General features: G+C 36.4%; 1 protein-coding gene across 20 annotated transcripts in view; it reads right to left on the bottom strand.

Moving 5' to 3' along the window:
- KIAA0825 (KIAA0825 ortholog) overlaps nt 1-19,291 on the bottom strand; it is a 404,341-nt gene that overhangs the window by 287,118 nt on the left and 97,932 nt on the right. For all 20 annotated transcript variants that reach the window (XR_014056215.1, XR_014056216.1, XR_014056218.1 and 17 more), the window contains one exon: nt 7,045-7,206. Coding sequence is in view for 11 of the 20 variants with exons in the window: in XM_081498685.1 (XP_081354811.1) it covers nt 7,045-7,206 (162 nt within the window). In the remaining 9 variants the exon portion in view is untranslated. The remainder of the gene's footprint in view (nt 1-7,044; nt 7,207-19,291) is intronic.

Genomic DNA, 19,291 nt, shown 5'->3' on the forward strand with positions numbered 1-19,291 from the left:
TTTGGTTTCACTTAGACTTGATATATAATGATGAATGGTACACCATGATTAATTTGTCTTTTATTTTAATCATCTTAAGAGGCACTTTGTCCTTATGTCCGGGGCAAACAAATTCCCAAATATCAGTGATTCTTATCAGTAGGGCTCCTTCTGACAAGTATAGTCATGAAGAAAATATGTGGGGTTTTTTATTTGTTTTTTCTAAATATGGCTCTATGAGCTTAATTATGAATGATTCCTAAGTAACAAAATTCACAGAAACATTCTCTTAAGAGGTAAATATTCCATCTGGTAGTTGATAACATCCTTTTGAGAAATTTTGTCAGAGTGTATTCGGAGGAAAAGTTTCCCTCAATTCTAGTGTTTCTACACCATTTTGGATTTGTGAACACTTCTGAGAACTTGATTCGAGTGACAGAACACTTCATCCAAAATGCACAATATGACAGTGTGCATGCACACACACTCACACGTGCTATTGGAGATTCCCAGGCCCTCTTGTAAAACACATTCATGGTCCTTGAGGGGCCATGGACTGCAGTTGAGGAATCCTGCTTCATTTCTCAACACACATCACAACATAGATGAGGTTTTAGATCAGTGTTATACCATTTAACCTAAAACGCTTTCTCTGTGGCTTGTGTTTTATTACATCTTTTGCAGAAGACAGAGTCGTTAATAAGGATAAGTTTCAATGCTGAAATAAAATCCAGATTAAGCAGATTTTTAAAAGAAGAAAAATGAAACTATAAGATTATTAAAAAATATGGAATTTTATTTTCAAAAGATACAAGGTAGAGACTTCAGAAGGACAGAGAAGCTATAAAACAATTCCGTGTAACAAAAATACTATTAGTTGAAATAGATATGACAAACTGGCTCAGAATTCTCTCTCAATGTCCATAGTTTTAAAAAAAAATGAATAGACTTTAGCTGTTTGAGCAGTTTTAGTTTTTTAGAAAAATTGAGCAGAAAGTGCAAGGTTCCCATATACTTCCTCTCGCTCTGCCCTCAGTTTCCCCTACTGTTAACATCTTAATTTGGGGTGGGATATTTGTTACAACTGATGAACCAATACTGATAGATTATTGTTAGCTAAAGAATTTTTTTAAGTTTGCCCATAATTTACATTAGGGTTAATTTTTTTGTGTTGTGCAGCTCTATGGTTTTGCCAAATGCACAATGTCATGCATCCGCCATTAGTATCACAATACTAATTTCACTGCTCTGAAGATCACCTGTGCTCCACCTATAGTACCTCTCCTCTCCTCTGTACTCTCCCTAGCAACCACTGATCTTTTACTGTCTCTATACTTTTGCTTACCAGGTTGTCTTATAGTTGGAATCATATAGTATGTAGGCTTTTCAAATTGGTTCCTTTCACTTAGCAACATACTTTTAGGTTGCACTTAAGTTCTCCATGTTTCTATGTGGCTTGATACCTCTTTTTAGAAAACAAAAAAAATCACTGAATAATATTCCAGTGTACTGACTTACCACAGTTTATCCATTGACCTACTGAAGGACAACTTAGCTGCTTCCAATTTTTGGCAATTAAGAATAAAACTGTTATAAACATTCATGTGCTAGTTTTTGTGTGGACATAGTTTTCAACTCATTTGCATAAATACCTAGGAGTGTGTGTGATTACTAGATCATGTAAGATGAAGTTTAGCTTTATAAGATACAACAATACCATCCAGAATATACTATTTTACATTCCTATTAGCAATGAATGGGAGTTCCTGTTGCTTCACATCCTTGCTAGAATTTGGTGGTGTTAGTGTTCGGGGTTTTGTCCACTCTAGTAGGAGCATAATGGTATCTCCTTGTTTCAATTTGCATTTCTCTGATGACATATGACGCTGAGCATCTTTTCATATGCTTATTTGCCATCTGTATATCTTCTTTGGTGAGCTCTCCAGATCTTTTGCTCATTTTTAAACTGAGTTTTTTGTTGTCCTGTTGAATTTTAAGAGTTCTTTGTATATTTTGGATACATGATGTGTATCAGATGTGTATTTTGCAAATATTTTTCTCAATTTATGTCTTATCTTTTCATCCTCTCTATGATCATTGCTTTTTACTTGGCAATTCCACTTTAGAAAATTACTGTCCAGATATACATGAGGACACATAAGACATAGTTCAAAGAAATTTGCCGCATCATTGTTAGTGGAAGCAAAATGAAGAGGAGAAAAACAATGTGTAGGTGATTAAATTATGGTACATACAGCAATAGAAAACTATTCAGCCGTTTTTCTGAATATGGGGTATCTCTACATAATTGTTAATTAAAAAAAGATCCCTGTAGAGTATGACAAGATTTGTGTGATTTTCCAAGTCAGTTGGAAAAAGACTTCATTTTAACCATATATTCTTTTAACTTGTTTAAAAATTTTACTGTATGCCTGGACTATTATTGAAAAAGTATTTTTTAAAAAATAATAAAGATCAAGTTGTCAATGACATGAAGAGGTAACACCTGGATTCTTAATGTTACTTTACTTTTCTACAGATAGATCATAAAAACAACTGATGTAAAAGGTATTTACCCTGGAAAAAGAACATTAATTCAAAGTACTATTTGCAGATCTATTCTTGGAAATAACTATTTGTCATTGTGTAGCTATAGTTTAAAACATGAAAAAGTTTAATTATCTTGTATTTATCATTTCATTTCCAAATATATTATGTTTATTCACTAAAAGTAATGTACTTTGATGTTTATAAAAACCATCTGCCTATTTTCAAAATGAATTAAAAAATAAGATAAGCTTCCCAAGACTTCTTTTGCTGGTGAGCAATTCTATAGTAAGACAGAAAAAAATTATTGAGCAATTACGATAACCTATATAGCATAATCTCCCCCCTCCCAATTAAAAAGATTTTTAAAAATTTAATCCTATACAGAGAAGCCAAAAGGATTATTTTAAGGCAGGATAAGTAACACTGAATCTAGACTAGTAGGATATCTCACGATTTTAACAGATTGTAGCAGTTTTATTTTTGTTTGGAATTCAAAATGGTCAATTTCAAAATTTGACACTGTCAAATGTTATGAGCTCTTTGAACATTTAGCAAATTATTTCACCTATCTAAAATTCATATTGGATATTCTATACATTTATTAACATTGTCTAGAAAAGGTAGCCCGTTTTTGGCTCACCGTTTTAAAGCATAGTTATTTGCATGCAATCAACAGTGGTTTCTTTAAGAGCATGCCCAGATTAAGGCCCTCAGGAGAGTGCAGAGGGTCACAGGGATGCCAGCTGCAGAACAGCCTCTCCCTACGGAGTTCGCTGTGGTTCATTTTACACTTCTGGTTAGCTTCCACACTGCTGCTTTCTTTCATAGAGGGTAGAGGTTGGCAGTACTTCTCTGTGACATCCACTTTCACACCCAAATTGGTCTTCATAGGCTCCCATTGTGTGCACTACAAAGCAACTTGCCTTGTTGGCAGCTCTGAGTGGGAACTACAAGTCTTTCTTTTCTTCACTGTTCTTTTCTGGCTCACAAGCAACCTCCCACCAAATGCTGAATCTGTAGAAGAGACTACATCCAAGAGATAATACTATGAAAAGTATGAAGAGAAGCCCAGGTGGCCACCTTGCAAATTTCCAATGTGGAAGCCTTCGACCTCTCTGCCCAAGAAACAGCTAAAGTCCTAGTGTAATGAGCTTTACAAACCCTAGGAGCCTCTTTACCTTAACTACATACGCCTCCCTAATACAAGCCCGTAACCATCTAGCTAAGGAACTCTTAGAAGCCATTTGACCCCTCTTAAGACCCCCTAGGAGTACAAACAATCTTTCAGAAGATCTGAAATCTTTGATTCTTCTGAGACAAACCCTAAGTGTTCTTCTTACATCCAATTGAAGCAGCCATTGCTCTTTGTCATTGCTGGGGCTAAAGAAAAATGAGGGCCAAGAAACCTCCTGGTTTAGATAAACCTCAGATGCCACCTTTGGAAAATTTGAGGAACTGCCTGGAGAACAGCTTTATTCTGAAGGAGTATTAGAAGCGCTCCATCAATTAAACCTGAGGCCACACCATAAGATAAGATGACCTAAAAGAAATACTGTAAGATACCACAGCAGTCAAATAATGTCATATCATTTTTCTGAAATGACCAAAAAAGAAAACCATCAAATCATGATCAAACAAAAGCAAGTAAATATCATAACTAAATATCCTTTCTTTCTCAGAATATCTTGTGTTTCTACAAAAATCTATCGTGTCAAATTCAAATTCCTAAAAGCACTGCCAATTTGGCTAAATATACAATATAGTAGTAAACATCAAAGTAACAGAGTAAAACATTTGGTTAATCATCTTTATATTTTCTCTGTGTGATGTTAAACACCTGGATATTTTTAAAACATCTGGACAATGAATAAAAAACTCTTATTTTGCATCATATTGTTTTGGTTACATAGACATAGTAGGCAACTCCTTCCAAGACCTTTATTAGCAAAATATGCTCCAATCAAAGCAAATACACAAAAACCAAATGACTTGATCTGAACCACCTTCTCTCCCACACAAGTTTTCTAAGCAAAACATTAACTATCAGGATAACCTAAGATTCATTTTGTTTTTTAAATTGTTCAAAAATTGTTTCCTTCGGGATTTAAGAAGCCAAGTCTTTTGATAAGAATTGATTAATGTGGCCACACTGAATAAAAGATTTAACTTTTTTCTTAAAAGATTTCCCTCAAGATCACTCTTTTCAGGAAGTCATTTACATGAAGTTATGTCAGATTAAATCTTGGCTTTGTTACAAAAATGTATGAATGAAGAATGCATATTTCACAAGGAGATGTTCTAATACTCAGACATTTCTTATAATCGTTCTTCAAATTTCCTTCCACGTACTATGTTTGATAACCCACAAATGTCTTTCTATAATAAGTATTATTAATATGATGCTGAAGTTTCTTTTATCTGCCACGTTGTTTAGGAGATGACAAATCTGGGGTAAGACTTCCCTGGTGGCTCAGACGGTAAAGAATCTGCCTGCAACGCAGGAGATACAGGTTCGATCCCTGGGTCAGGAAAATCCCCTGGAGGAGGGCATGGCAACTCACTCCAGTTTTCTTGCCTGGAGAATTCCATGCTCAGAGGAGCCTGGCGGGCCACAGTCCATGGGGTCACAAAGAGTCGGACACAACTGGGAAACTTTCACTCACTCACTCAATATATTGTGGCATAATTATATATTTTCTCTGTTGATTTTATTCAATGAACCTAATTACTGCTCTCATGCACAGCATTTGCAAGTCTCAACACTGCTTGATCTCAATCCAGTGCTGTTGAACTAGCTTTTTCTTTTTTTCCTTTTTCCTGAAATCAGTCAGTATGTGTCAAATCTTTGCTTCAATTCTTGGCTATTTAAGTTTTATATCTTTACAATACCTCTCTTACACAATTTTAGGTTTGAGTTTATGCTTCCTTTAAGAAGAATAAAGTTCTCAGAACTGAGTTATTTCAACGGCCATGCCTAGGACGAATATAAGATGAATCAAAATGGATCGGGGTCTAGGTACTTTGGAGTTCACCCTGTTTCTTTATCCACACCTCAGGAAAGATCTACAAGAGATGTGGGTGAGAGATGCCAAGTCTAGCCGGGCATGATGGATGAGTACCAACACCAAGTGTCAACTGCTCGTGGCACCAACATATCAATAAAAAATCAGAACATCATATTTCTGTATTCAGATCTCTCTTTGATCTGGTCAGTTCCATCTAGAAGATCCCCTTAGATCCTCTAGATCTAAGAATTGTCTCGATCTTTAGGGCTCACATTACCTCCTGATAAATCTAACCTTTCATTCTGACTTTTAATTGTCATATCTGTTCTATGTTTTTATTATTTTTCTCATTTGATTTTTATCAGATTCAGAAATCTGTATTCTACATTCATTTTTTTTCAAACTACAACCAAATTTGGAAAAAAAAAATGATCTACATTATTTATTTTATGATTTAATAGTGTTATTTAAGCTTAACCTGAAAATAGAAGGCCAGTAAGCTATGCTTAATATAAAGTAGACTCCAGCTCTATAACTTTTCTAACATTATCTACCTAGGCTAGGGAAATAAAGAAATACAAAGGTAAATACATTAAACGAAATGTAATTCTTCACTAAGAAATCAGGTTTGGAAGTTGGTTTTGCAATTTGTAGACTAATTGTTAATCATTGCTTCCCTCACTTTGTTTTGCAAATGCAGCCACTATTTACATTTATTCTCCTTAAAATAATATGTTGCATTATGTAAAGCAGAACTTTGGATAGTTCACTCCGATATAGATGAAAATTTTATAAATACAGATATGAAAACAGAAAACATATCTTAATCCATTGTGACTCTGAATTGTACCTTAATATTAGAAACAGTATTCGCACACACATAGTTTTTTTAAAAAGAATTTTGTTAAGACTAACCAAAAACACCTTATGTATAATTATAATTACAATGGTAACTACTCACATTTATTGCTTATGATATGCTAGACATTCTCTTAAATATTTTACATTGCTTAAATCATTTAATTCTCAAAATTCTACATAGTATATTGGGATCTAAAGTACCAAATTCTGCAAGAAAATAAAGAGAAACTTGATTTAGTCCTATACTATCATTTTAAAGATGAGAAAATGGTGGTCTAAGGAAACTAAATATTTTGCTCAAGGTCATCAGGCTGCTAGCAACAAAAATGCTGCTACTAGATCATCCAGCTTGTTCTTTCCACAGGCCAGGTTGTGTTTCTTTGAGTTTAAAAAAAAAGTTGATCTAATTTTAGCTAAAGATAATTATCTAAGATTTACTTATGATGATTTCTTAATTCAAACTATTCAATGAATTTCTTAATCCATTGATAACATACAAAGGATAAAAATGTAATTTCACAGTGTGCTTTATACTTCATATTTATTTTAAATTCTACCACATATATTCTTTTATTCAGGTAATGGTATAGATTCAATTAGCAGGAGGCAAAAACAGAGAGAATTATAGATGTGCAGAAGAGCATTTTACCTGAAGTATTCCTGGGTATCCTGAGCCATAAGAACATTTCTTCAAACAACTCCTGAACATTTTTTTCCAACTTCAAAAATGATTTTACTAGCTGTGATAAGAACTTGAGTTCATCTAAGGAGAGGAAAAAGTTTCTTCCTTTCTGTGGGTATTCAGGAGTAACTGTAAAAAGAGTAGATCAATACTATTGAACATGTTATATGTTTTCTCATTCAATATTAGAACAATCTATGACTCCTTAAGCCATCAAAATTAACAAGATCCTTAATGATTAAATCAAGTTTGTTCTTTTGTAAATACATATAAAATCTCCTAGGAGAATCATTCCCCCTCCCCCTGCTGGGAAGCTAGAGATAAGTGTATTGTTTGATGCAAACACAATTAAGTAATTATGTTAAATGATGCAGAGCTATTAACAGGAAATGTGATTTGTTGTGTAAAATCATATCTTATACAATTCTTTTGGTTTTTTTAAAGGTATGGCATAATTTGAATCTAGTCACAAGGATATAAGATAAAGCTAAACTGAGGGACTTTCTACCAAATAACCGATGTATTCCTCAAAAGTGTCATGTTAGGAAACACAAAGACTAGGAAATGTTCTAGTCAAAAGGAGTCTAAAAAAATATGACAACTGAAATCAATACATGATCAGTATTTTATTTTATCTTATTATAAAGAGGATTATTAGGGTAATTTGGTGAAATCTAAGTAAGGAAGACCTTTGAAGAAAGTAGGGAAAGCCACTAGACCATTCAGGTATGACCTAAATCAAATCCCTTATGATTATACAGTAGAAGTGACAAATAGATTCAAGGGATTAGATCTAATAGACAGAGTGCCTGAAGAACTATGGATGGAGGTTCATGACATTATACAAGAGGCAGTGATCAAGACCATTCCCAAAACAAAGAAATGCAAAAAGACAAACTGGTTGTCTGAGGAGGCCTTAAAAATAGCTGAAAAAAGAAGAGAAGTGAAAGGCAAAGGAGAAAAGGAAAGAAATGCCCATTTGAATGCAGAGCTTCAAAGAATAGCAAGGAGAGATAAGAAAGCTTTCCTAACTGATCAATGCAAAGAAATAGAGGAAAACAATAGAATGGGAAAGACTAGAGATCTCTTCAAGAAAATTAGAGATACCAAGGGAACATTTCATGCAATGATGGGGACAATAAAGGACAGAAATGGTATGGACCTAACAGAAGCAGAAGATATGAAGAAGAGGTGGCAAGAATACACAGAACTATACAAAAAAGATCTTCATGACCCAGATAACCATGATGGTGTGGTCACTCACCTAGAGCCAGATATCCTGGATTGTGAAGTCAAGTGGGCCTTAGGAAGCATTACTATGAACAAAGCTAGTGGAGGTGATGGAATTCCAGTTGAGTTATTTCAAATCCTAAAAGATGATGCTGTGTAGTGCTGCACTCAATATGGCAACAAATTCGGAAAACTCAGCAGTGGCCGCAGGATTGGAAAAGGTCAGTTTTCATTCCAATCCCAAAGAAAGGCAATGCCAAAGAATGTTCAAACTACCGCACAATTGCACTCATCTCACATGCTAGCAAAGTAATACTCAAAGTTCTTCAAGCCAAGCTTTAACAGTATGTGCACTGTGAGCTTCCAGATGTTCAAGTTGGATTTAGAAAAGGCAGAGGAACAAGAGATCGAATTGCCAACATCTGCTGGATCATTGAAAAAGCAAAAGAGTTTCAGAAAAACATCTACTTCTGATTTATTGACTATGCCAAAGCCTTTGACTGTGTGGATCACAACAAACTGTGGAAAATTCTTAAAGAGACAGGAATACCAGACCATCTGACCTACCTCCTGAGAAATCTGTATGCAGGTCAAGAAGCAACAGTTAGAACTGGACATGGAAAAACAGACTGGTTCCAAATCAGGAAAGGAGTACATCAAGGCTGTACATTGTCACTCTGCTTATTTAACTTATATGCAGAGTACATCATGTGAAATGCTGGGCTGGATGAAGCACAAGCTGGTACCAAGATTGCCTGGAGATAAATCAATAACCTCTCATACGCAGATGACACCACACTTATGGCAGAAAGTGAAGAAAAACTAAAGAGCCTCTTCATGAAAATGAATGAGGAGAGTGAAAAAGTTAGCTTAAAACTCAGAGAACTAAGATCATAGCATCCAGTCCCATCACTACCTGGCAAATAGATGGGGAAACAATGGAAACGGTGAGAGACTTTATTTTGGGGTGCTCTAAAATCACTGCAGATGGTGACTGCAGCCATGAAATTAAAAGACGCTTGCTCCTTGAAAGAAAAGTTATGACCAACCTAGACAGTGTATTAAAAGCAGAGACATTACTTTGCCAACAAAGGTCCATCTAGTCAAAGCTATGGTTTTTCTGGTAGTCATGTATAGATGTGAGAGTTGGACTATAAAGAAAGCTGAGCATCAAAGAATTACATCCATGGGGTCTCAAAGAATCAGACACAATTGAGTGACTGAACTGAACTCAGTAAGGTCTACAACCTAATGTTATTTATTGCATAACTGTTAGTTTTCTGATTTAGACAACTATAAAGAAGGCTGAGCACTGAAGAATCGATGCTTTAGAACTGTGGTATTGGAGAAGACTTTTGAGAGTCCTTGGATTGCAAGGAGATCAAACCAGTCAATCCTAAAGGAAATCAATCCTAAATATTCATTGGAAGGACTGATGCTGAAGCTGATTCTTCCCCACAATATCTAACAACACTGTTTTAATATTCACACCTCAGTTCATGATTTCTATCTGCCTAAGCATATCTATGTTTCTCTGTTAACCATGCTAGGATGCGGTTTTCCCCAGCAGGAGTTCCTTCTCCTTTTGCCTTCACTGAATTAATCTCCTTTTCTTTCTTTCAAGCTTCAATTTGCTCCTCTCCTCCAAGTCACCTCTCCTAAAACCCTATCTGGATGCAATCAATCCAGGAGTTTGCTTTCCCCCTTTAAGCTGATCTGGTCTTTACCTATTTGGTTTTTCTGTTTTATCACTGTAGAACTGTCTTACTTCAAGAAATCTGGGACATAAATGTTTACACACAGGCAACTATGTTTAGCTGGCCACCAATTATAGTTATAAAATACATGAAATAAGGATTATTGTTTTTTATAGAATGAGCTCTATGATTCTTAGGAAATACAAATTTCTCCTAAATCCTAAGAAAAGCATAAAGAAAAAAACTAAATTTCCACTTAGAACAAGACATTATTAAATTCACCATCAACTAACAATGAATAAGTTTATGTAAAAAATAAAAACAACTATATAGCTGAGGGCCTTCCCCTCCCCCCTATATATTTTAATAATTTTTTTTCTAAAATACAAAATTCTATTATTTAGAATATTAAGGACACATTTTAAACTTTTCTTCATGACAAGGTTTTGAAGAGAGTCACTTATTGCTGTGCTGCACTCAACGACTAGTGTCTTTCCCTCTGTTAAAGGCATTTCTCAAAAGATATAACCATTGGAAAAGGGTTCTATGATCGATAGATTCGGGAATTACTACATACTAAATATTCTCTAAAGTGATTCACAAGGAATTCCCCGGTAGTACAGTGGTCAGGACTCCGCTCTCTAACTGCTAGGGGCCCAGGTTCAATAAACCCAGATCTAGGGGAAGTAAGATTTCACAAGCCACACAGCATGGCCAAAAAAAATAAAAGTTATTCACAGTGCAAATTAGTATACTAAAGTCTAAGCAGTTCTATAATAAATTAAAAATATTAAAGATTTAGTGTTTCTCAAGCTTTTTAGACCAGTGAACACCAGTTCACCAACATGTCAGTCAACTTCTAAGATTTTCTCAAACAGCTGCTTAGGGGACATTGTTCTGGGGTCTGGATTACAATCCCACTTGAGTATCTACAGCTGCTTTGTAGCGTTTCCCCCCATTTTAGGCCTTTCATTGTGGGTTCTTGTTGCTGCTTTTTCCACTTGTAAACTCTTGCTCCCAATTGCTGTTGCTGTTCAGTCGCTCAGTGGTGTCTGACTCTTTGCAACCCCATGGACTACAGCACTCTAGGCTTCCCTGTCCTTCACGATCTCCCAGAGTTTGCTCAAACTCATGTCCATTGAGTCGATGATGCCATATAGCATCTTGTTCTTTTTCAGGCTTTTCTGAGAAACTAATGAAAGTCTTCAAAATTCTCCTAGACCCTCTTATTGAAAAAAAAAAAAAAAAATCATGTAGTCACAGCTTCAGGGCTAAACAGGACCACCTGAAATCTATCCATGGCTGTCATAAGACACAGTGGTCCAGGACCTTGTGTTTTATTAAAAGTGCAAATTACTAGGTCATCTCAAGATCTCTTTTAAGCAAATGCCCCAGGTGAGTTTTCTGCACAGAAAAGTTTGAGACTACTACCTGAGGGATCTAATTAAAAACCTTAGTGGTTGAAAAGCACTCTCTAGGCATTAGAAAACTTGGATTTTGGTCTTAGTGAGTCAACTAAAGAAATGCTATTTTATATATAAAACATATATTTACATATATAAAACATCAATGATTTAAAAAAACTCCACATTTTCCATGGTCACAATTTATTTATGATTTTTTTTTTTTCATTTCTGGAAGAAATATGGAATGTCTGTCGGGGATTGCTACGGTAAGTGAATTATTATTTATGTATACATTTTCCCTGGGCAAAAGAACTTGTCCTCAAAAAATACCTAAAGAATAATTAGAGTTCTTTAGGCACACTCATCAGAAATGTAAAATGATTTCCTTGAGTTCAGAGACTATGTCCAGTTTAGTCACTATAGTATCTGAAGAATCCAGCACAAAGTAGACACTCAAAAATACTAGTTAAAAAAAATGTATGCAATCCCTAGAAATAGCTAACAAAGAAAAATACACAACAAAAAGATTTCATACTTAATTCCGTCAAAACAATAAATATGTAAGTCAATAAATAGACAAATAATTAGAGTATTATATATACATTCTTGTCAGCATTTTGACAAAATAGGTTTGAAAATTATTTCTAAAATAGAAAATGTGTGCAAAAGGATATAAAAACAACAGTGAAGTGGAAACTTTATAAAGCATAGTGATACAACAGACTAAGACACATTCTTTTGTGTTTAATAAGTAAAATTATACTTTAGCAAATACTCTATCATTAAAAAATTCACAGATATTCATAGATCTATTGTCTTAAAAAATAGAAAATCTCTCTCTTCTGTCTATATATATTTACATATACATGCTGTGGCTGTTTAGTCGATTCAGTCGTGTTCGAATCTGTATGACCCCATAGACTGCAGCCAAGCTCTTCTGTCCATGAGATTCTCTAGGCAAGAATATTGGAGTGGGTTGCCATGCCCTCCTCCAGGGGATCTTCCTGACCCAGGGATTGAATCCAGGTCTCCTGCATTGCAGGCAGATTCTTTACCGCTGAGCCACCAGGGAAACCCCTTACACACACACACACACACACACACACACACACACACACACACACACACACCACACACACACCACACACACACACACACACACACACACACACACACACACACACCACACACACACCACACACACACACACACACACACACACACACACACACACACACACACACACACACACACACACACACACTTCCCTGGTGGCTCAGATGGTAAAGCATCTGCTTACAATGTGGGAGACCCGGGTTCAATCCCTGGGTTGGGAAGATCTCCTGGAGAAGGAAATGGCAACCCACTCCAATATTCTTGCCTATGGGGTGGCAAAGAGTCGGACAAGACTGAGCAACTTCACTTCACCTCACTTCACACACACACACACGCATATAGATATATCACTCAGAGGATATATACTATAAATTATATACTTAGAAGTGTTTTTCACCCAGTAACTAACAGTTAAAATATTAACTCCATTATCTTGTAGCAAAAATAAGGACACTGAAAATAAACCTAGGACATTAAAGCTCCTCACATTTGATCTGCAACAAAGCAGCTTTTGGAATAAATATCAAAGTCCAGCTAAATCAGACAGACCATAAAAATGTGGGTTGCAGCTGAAAGTACACATATTATTTTCCAAAACCATTAGCAACAGAATTCTTGTTAATGATAGCATTAAGATACAGGAGAAAATGAGAAGCTCGCAAAATCAGATAATCTGAAGCTGGTGGATCAGTATAATAGGATAAAAGGTGCACATTTTCGTTTTCCCAAGAAAAACGAACACTAGCCACCCTATTATTGACTGTAAATGGATCCATTTTCAGCGAGGAAGTATTCTTGGTGCCACCAGACAAGCGATGTAAAAAAAAGAGGCGACACACAAAAGCTATTGAAAGTCTCATTTTGCTGGATGAAATTCATGACATAATCCAAATGGAAGATATTTGTTCCAGTGAAGAGAACTTTTTAACAATATTGCAGTAAGGAGTCGGCAGAGACTGCTTAGGAACAAATAACAAGGAGTACCTTCCCAGGGCCCAAGTCACTTCCTGAGAGCAGGCGAGGCTGTAGAGACCACTCTAGTGTTCCAGCGGCCAGAAGGAGCCCTGTGCCTGTCTGAGCACCTGCTTCCAAGGAGCCACACAGCAGGCAAAGAAATAGGTTGCAAACCCTATGTCCCTTCTTTGTTATAGGAGCCTGGTTAGTAGACGGAAATCATGGAGGACCTGCAGCCGTGGCTTTTTGTCACACTCACCAGGAAGAAGTCAAAGCTGTTCCCTCTCGCCCTTTCCATGGCATTATTCTCATAACTTTATGTATCTCCCACATTTATATGGCCAGGAAGGCACTTGAGGCAGAGACAAAGAATCTTTCCACCTTACTTTTCAAAACTGAATTCAATATGTCATCTCTTTTGACAAAGTTTCTGTATGTACCGCCCAAAACGGATAGGGTAACACTTGAACATAAACTGAGTGAATGGAGGACTAACAGGAGGAAGTGAATAACTTTGAAGTTGAGTTAAAGTGCCACCAGAGCCAAGGGATACATGGATATTTGGATACGTGGACACTGAGATACCCCGCACATAAACTTCAGGACCCGTCTTCTACACGGTGAGAGGATGAAGAAAGAGCTGTGGGAAAAGCTGAGCCTCAAAAAGCTAACTGAGTCTGAATTCAGGAAATGTTCAGACTCTTCGAAGCTGGAGGCTGGGCTCCCCCTCTCTTTAGCTCTTTCCCTACTTTTGTTTCTTCCTCCATTTTTTTTTTAAACTTTCATTTTTTTTTTTTAATGCAGATGATTTTTAAAGTCTTTATTGAATTCGTTATCATTTTCATGTGATGTTTTGGGTTTTTTAGCCGTGAGGCATGTGGGATCTTAGTTTCCCAACCAGGGGTCGAACCCACACGCTCGGCATTGGAAGGCGAAGTCTTAACCACTGGACCACCAGGGAAGTCCCCTCCACGTTTTATTACGTGGCACGCTGCTACTTCCAGCACCACTACAAGAAGCCTAAGAGGCAGGATAGTAGAGTAGGTAACATGGAATTGTGATCCTGAGGGCCTGGATTCACATCCTGACCCTGCTCCCTACTAACTTTTGGTAAGTTACTTAATATCTTTATGCTGCACTAGCGTACAAGGTTTAACTGAGTAAATACAAGAACAGTTCCGGAGAGCTGGTAAGGGCTGTATAAATGTGTGATGTTACTACCACCTCCTCTGAGAAGCCTGGCCTCCGGTTCTAGGCCAGCTGAGTTGCCTGTTTTCTGTGACCCTCCCTATTTCACTGCAAGTACCTTTATTTCAGCACTTGCTATGTCATTCATAATTATTAGTTTGGGCGTTGTCTCCTCAAACTTTAATCTGAAAGGCAGAGATCTCCCCCCTTATATTGCATTCCCACAATGCATCTTAGTGCCCACAGTGATGAATGACTTCAAAATGAGAAACACTGGTTAAGTGTCAAAGACAATACCAACTGCTCTTAACTTATTTTATCTGACCTTTTTCCCTGGCCATAAAAAAACTTCTTTAGTAGAATATTAATAGTAAATGAATTTAACGTTAAACATTTTATGTCAATTTTAAGTCATATTTAATAAAATATGTCAATTTTAATATCTTCAGAAAAAAGAACCATAAACATTATATCAAAGACCTGTAAACTACTTTAAATATCACTGTTATTTAATAGGCTTCATCTCTAAGCCTGAACATTTATAAAATTTAATGGTAGATCCACTCTAAGACCCTCCACTGCTGCTTTGCTGTGTCAACCCTTCAAAACACTGGTTTTGTTTCCGTGTGTGTGGTCATCATATTTTTTAGAACCTCATAAGCTATGCACCTATGTTCACAGAAACAATGCCTTGCTTGTAATTTTAGACGAGTTTCCCAGATCCATTGAAGCCTTAGGTTCTCACTGATAACCTGGTTAAGGCCCTCTGCCTTGGTTTACCTGACTTGGGGAGAAGTCAGATGAGCAGGTGTCAAGATCCTCCTCACACTGAGGAGACTTGTATTATAATATCTTCTAGAAATTTCTACCTCGCCTTGCAAGAAGAATGGATTTGGTTCAGTTTCTACTTCATAATCTCATCACTCTTTCCGTGTGACAAAAGGTCTCAAAACATTTACAGAGACAACTCTGCCCACTAAAACACAGGCCCCGGGTATGGTGAGAGAATAAACTGAGGAATAATAACTAATCCTCTTGCTGCTCATGAACTTAGATAAACACACAGATTAGTACTAAGTGGCCACTGCTTTGATAGTGGGTCATGATGACCAAGTCACTCAATTAGAAAAGATTGAATTGCTAGTATAATACTAGCAGTGCAGACCATATTTGCATTTTCTGTATCTTCTTTCTCTGTTTTAAGCCAAGAGAGTTGTTATGCTTAATTTTGCATCCATTGACAGGATTGGTAATCATGGTCTAAGATAAGTAGACCTATGGACGGAATAAATGCTCACAACCCACCCTCAGTCCCCACGTGACTTGGAGATTTGCTATTCCCTTTGGCAGGGTGCACACAGCAAGTATCTTCTTGCTTCACATATCACTGGCTGAAATGGGTGGAGATAAAGTCATCTTGAAGCTATTCTTCTGGTCAGTGAGAAACTAAAAAGAATCTGCTTCTATTATTACCCTTTTATGATTCTGGGCCAACACTGGCTCCACTGGGTGCTACCTAAATGTACTGCTAAATGATAACAAAAATTCTCCCACACTCCATTCCATCTTCTCTGGCAACAACCGTCAGTATTACAACAACAAGGGATCAGACTTCTCATCCATTTGCCAAGGGTAGGTATAATACTCCTGTCCCTCTCCTATTTTCTCTCTTTGTTATTTTGTTTACCTGACTGAGAACGTGAGAGAGAGTATCTGACTCCTGATGTAGCCACTGTTATTTGAAGATGCTAATCAAAGAATGGCTTACATTTGAATTCAGCCAAAATTGAGAAATGTACCCAGGACAAATCTCTGAGTATTTTCTCAGCTGACTTTTGCTTTAACTCCCAGTTATAAATACACAGATATGCTGACCCTTTTAAAGAACATCTTAATAAAAAGACATCTCTAGTGTAATGAAATAGGGCTTAAACTTTAAGTACTGTATGCTAATGGGACATTATTAATGAAATATCTTCTTAATATTCTTTCCTCAGTCTCAAATTTTGGTAGGGTTAATTATATCTCTTATCATAGGTGTTACTTTCTATTATCATAACCAAAAATTAACCTATAGAAAAATCTTGAAGTTAACAATTCATTTTTACTATAGTCTAAGGTTGTACCTAAGAATTGATATTTCATTTTTTTTAAGATATGCCATGACAGAGATATTACATTATCAGTTTGTAATATAACATGTTAAAAAATGAATCCTAAAAATTTAGCCTCAGAATAAAAATAATGCCATCATCTAAAAGATGGATTTAAGATACCTGCTCAGTATATGCTTCCTAATATAATTCTAATTGAATCATAACTTTTCAAAAGGGATTGAACATTTTTCCTCTTTTATACTAAAAAAATAAAGAGTAAGATTCTCTTAACACTTTTTTATCAGATAGGCAAATTATAATGCTTCTGAAGATATGTTAAAATGAATATGAAAAGAGATAGCTGTGGTGATAATAGGAGTATCTTGTACCCACCTGGCAAGCAGTATTCACGAGCTCATTATTCTAACAGAGAGGAAGGGAGGCCTTGGACTTAGGGAAGCCATTTGCCAGGTGTGATAGCTCCTCACTGAGCAAATTCTATAGTTATTTTACCTTCTTAGCTGCCTTCTTCACCTAAGTAATAGTTATCCAGCCATAAAGGCAAAGTCATATTTCCTTCAGACTTTAAATATGACTTTGGGGCCCCTTGGGGAGATATCATCTTTTATACTATCTTCCCTCGAAAGGCCTACAAGCTACCAAAAAAAAAAATCTTTAAGTGGGTTTCACTTGCTAACTCAACAAAGATTTGCCTTGTGCCTATAATGCAAGGGGAAACCATGTGACATATACCACGGGTGGTGACAGACGTGAGAGGTACAGAGTGGCATCAGAAGGTAGGCTAGGGGTGACCAGCCAGCGGCAGGCTTCACACCGGTCACCATCAGCTCTTTTGGCCACTCCTGTCTCTTCAGAGTAAATTCATCTCTCTTCAATGATTTAAGTTCAGATAGGAAAAAAGGCATTAGGTTCAATATACGTTGGGAAAAAAAAAAAAACCCTTAGAGTTGAGAACATTCCATGGATAAAAAATTAATTGAAGACATTATCAGGAATTGACTGTCAACCTATTTTGATATAAATGGCCAATGCTGGGCTCTGTTGTTCTGTTATAGTTTATTTCAAGAAAATATTTATGATTGAAAAAAAGTAAGAAATACATGAAAAATTAAACCAAACTTGGTTTTTCTTTGCATATATAAATACCAGATGTCTTTGATTTTTATATTATAAAAAAATACTCCCCTGGTGGCTCAGATGATAAAGAATCTGCCTGCAATGCGGGAGACCGGGGTTCAATCCCCGGGTCAGGAAGATCCCCTGGAGAAGAGAATGACTACCCACTCCAGTATTCTTGCCTGGAGAATTCCATGGACAGAGGAGCCTGGCGGGCTACAGTCTGTGGGGTCACAGAGTTGGAAACTACTGAACAACTAACACTTTCACTTTCACTTCACAAATACAATATTTTAGAACTCAACTTGCATTGCTTTGGGTCCAGTGCTATTGATGCCTGGGTTATGATATATAGAAAGGAAGATAACAGCAAGTAGAAAGACATCAAAAAGTCTACAAATAATAAATGCTGGAGAGAATGCAGAGAAAAGGGAATTCTCCTACACTGTTGATGGGAATGTAAATTGGTACAGCTACTACATAGAACAATATGGAAATTCCTTAAAAAACAAAACTGAGTTACCATATGATCCAGCAATCCCACACTGGGGCATATATTCGGAAGAGACAAAAATGCTAATTTGAAAAAAATACATGCACTCCAATGTTCGTAACAGCACTATTTCCGATATCCAAGACATGGAAGCAATCTAAATATCGGACAAACAAATGGATAAAGAAGATACGGTGCATTTATACAATGGAATATTACTCAATAACAAAAAGGAGTGATACAATGCCATAGAGCTTATCATACTAAGTAAATCAGAGAAAGACAAATATATGATATCACTTATACGTGGAATCTAAAAAAGTGAGACAAGGGAACTTATTTACAAAACAGAAACAGACTCAGAGATGTAAAAAACAAACTTACGGTTACTGAAAGGGAAGGCGGGGGCTAAGTTTGGGATTAACAGATACACCGTACTGTATATAAAATAGATAAACAACAAGGACCTACAATATAGCACAGGGAACTATATTTGATACTGTCTAATAGCTTATAATGGAAAAGAAGATGAAAAAGAGTATATACACTCAGTTATACATATATATGTATACAGATATAGACATATGTAGATATGTATATATTACTGAGGGCTTCCCAGGTGGCTCAGTGGTAAAAGAATCTGCCTGCCAAGAGACCTGGTTTGAGCCCTGAGTTGGGAAAATCCCCTGGAGAAGGGAATGGAAACTCACTCCAGTATTCTTGACTGGGAAATCCCATAGACAGAGGAGGCTGGTGGGCTACAGTCCATGGGTTCACAAAAGAATAGGACATGACTTAGTGACTAAACAAGAACAAATTCACTGAACACATAATATATGGTAAAAGCCTTACATATGTTATTTCTAGTCATCCAGAAACTATAATCAGGAAAGAGGC

Source organism: Giraffa tippelskirchi, chromosome 6 (assembly GCF_054371585.1).
Source record: "Giraffa tippelskirchi isolate mGirTip1 chromosome 6, T2T-mGirTip1v1.2.pri, whole genome shotgun sequence".
Classification (NCBI taxonomy): domain Eukaryota; kingdom Metazoa; phylum Chordata; class Mammalia; order Artiodactyla; family Giraffidae; genus Giraffa; species Giraffa tippelskirchi.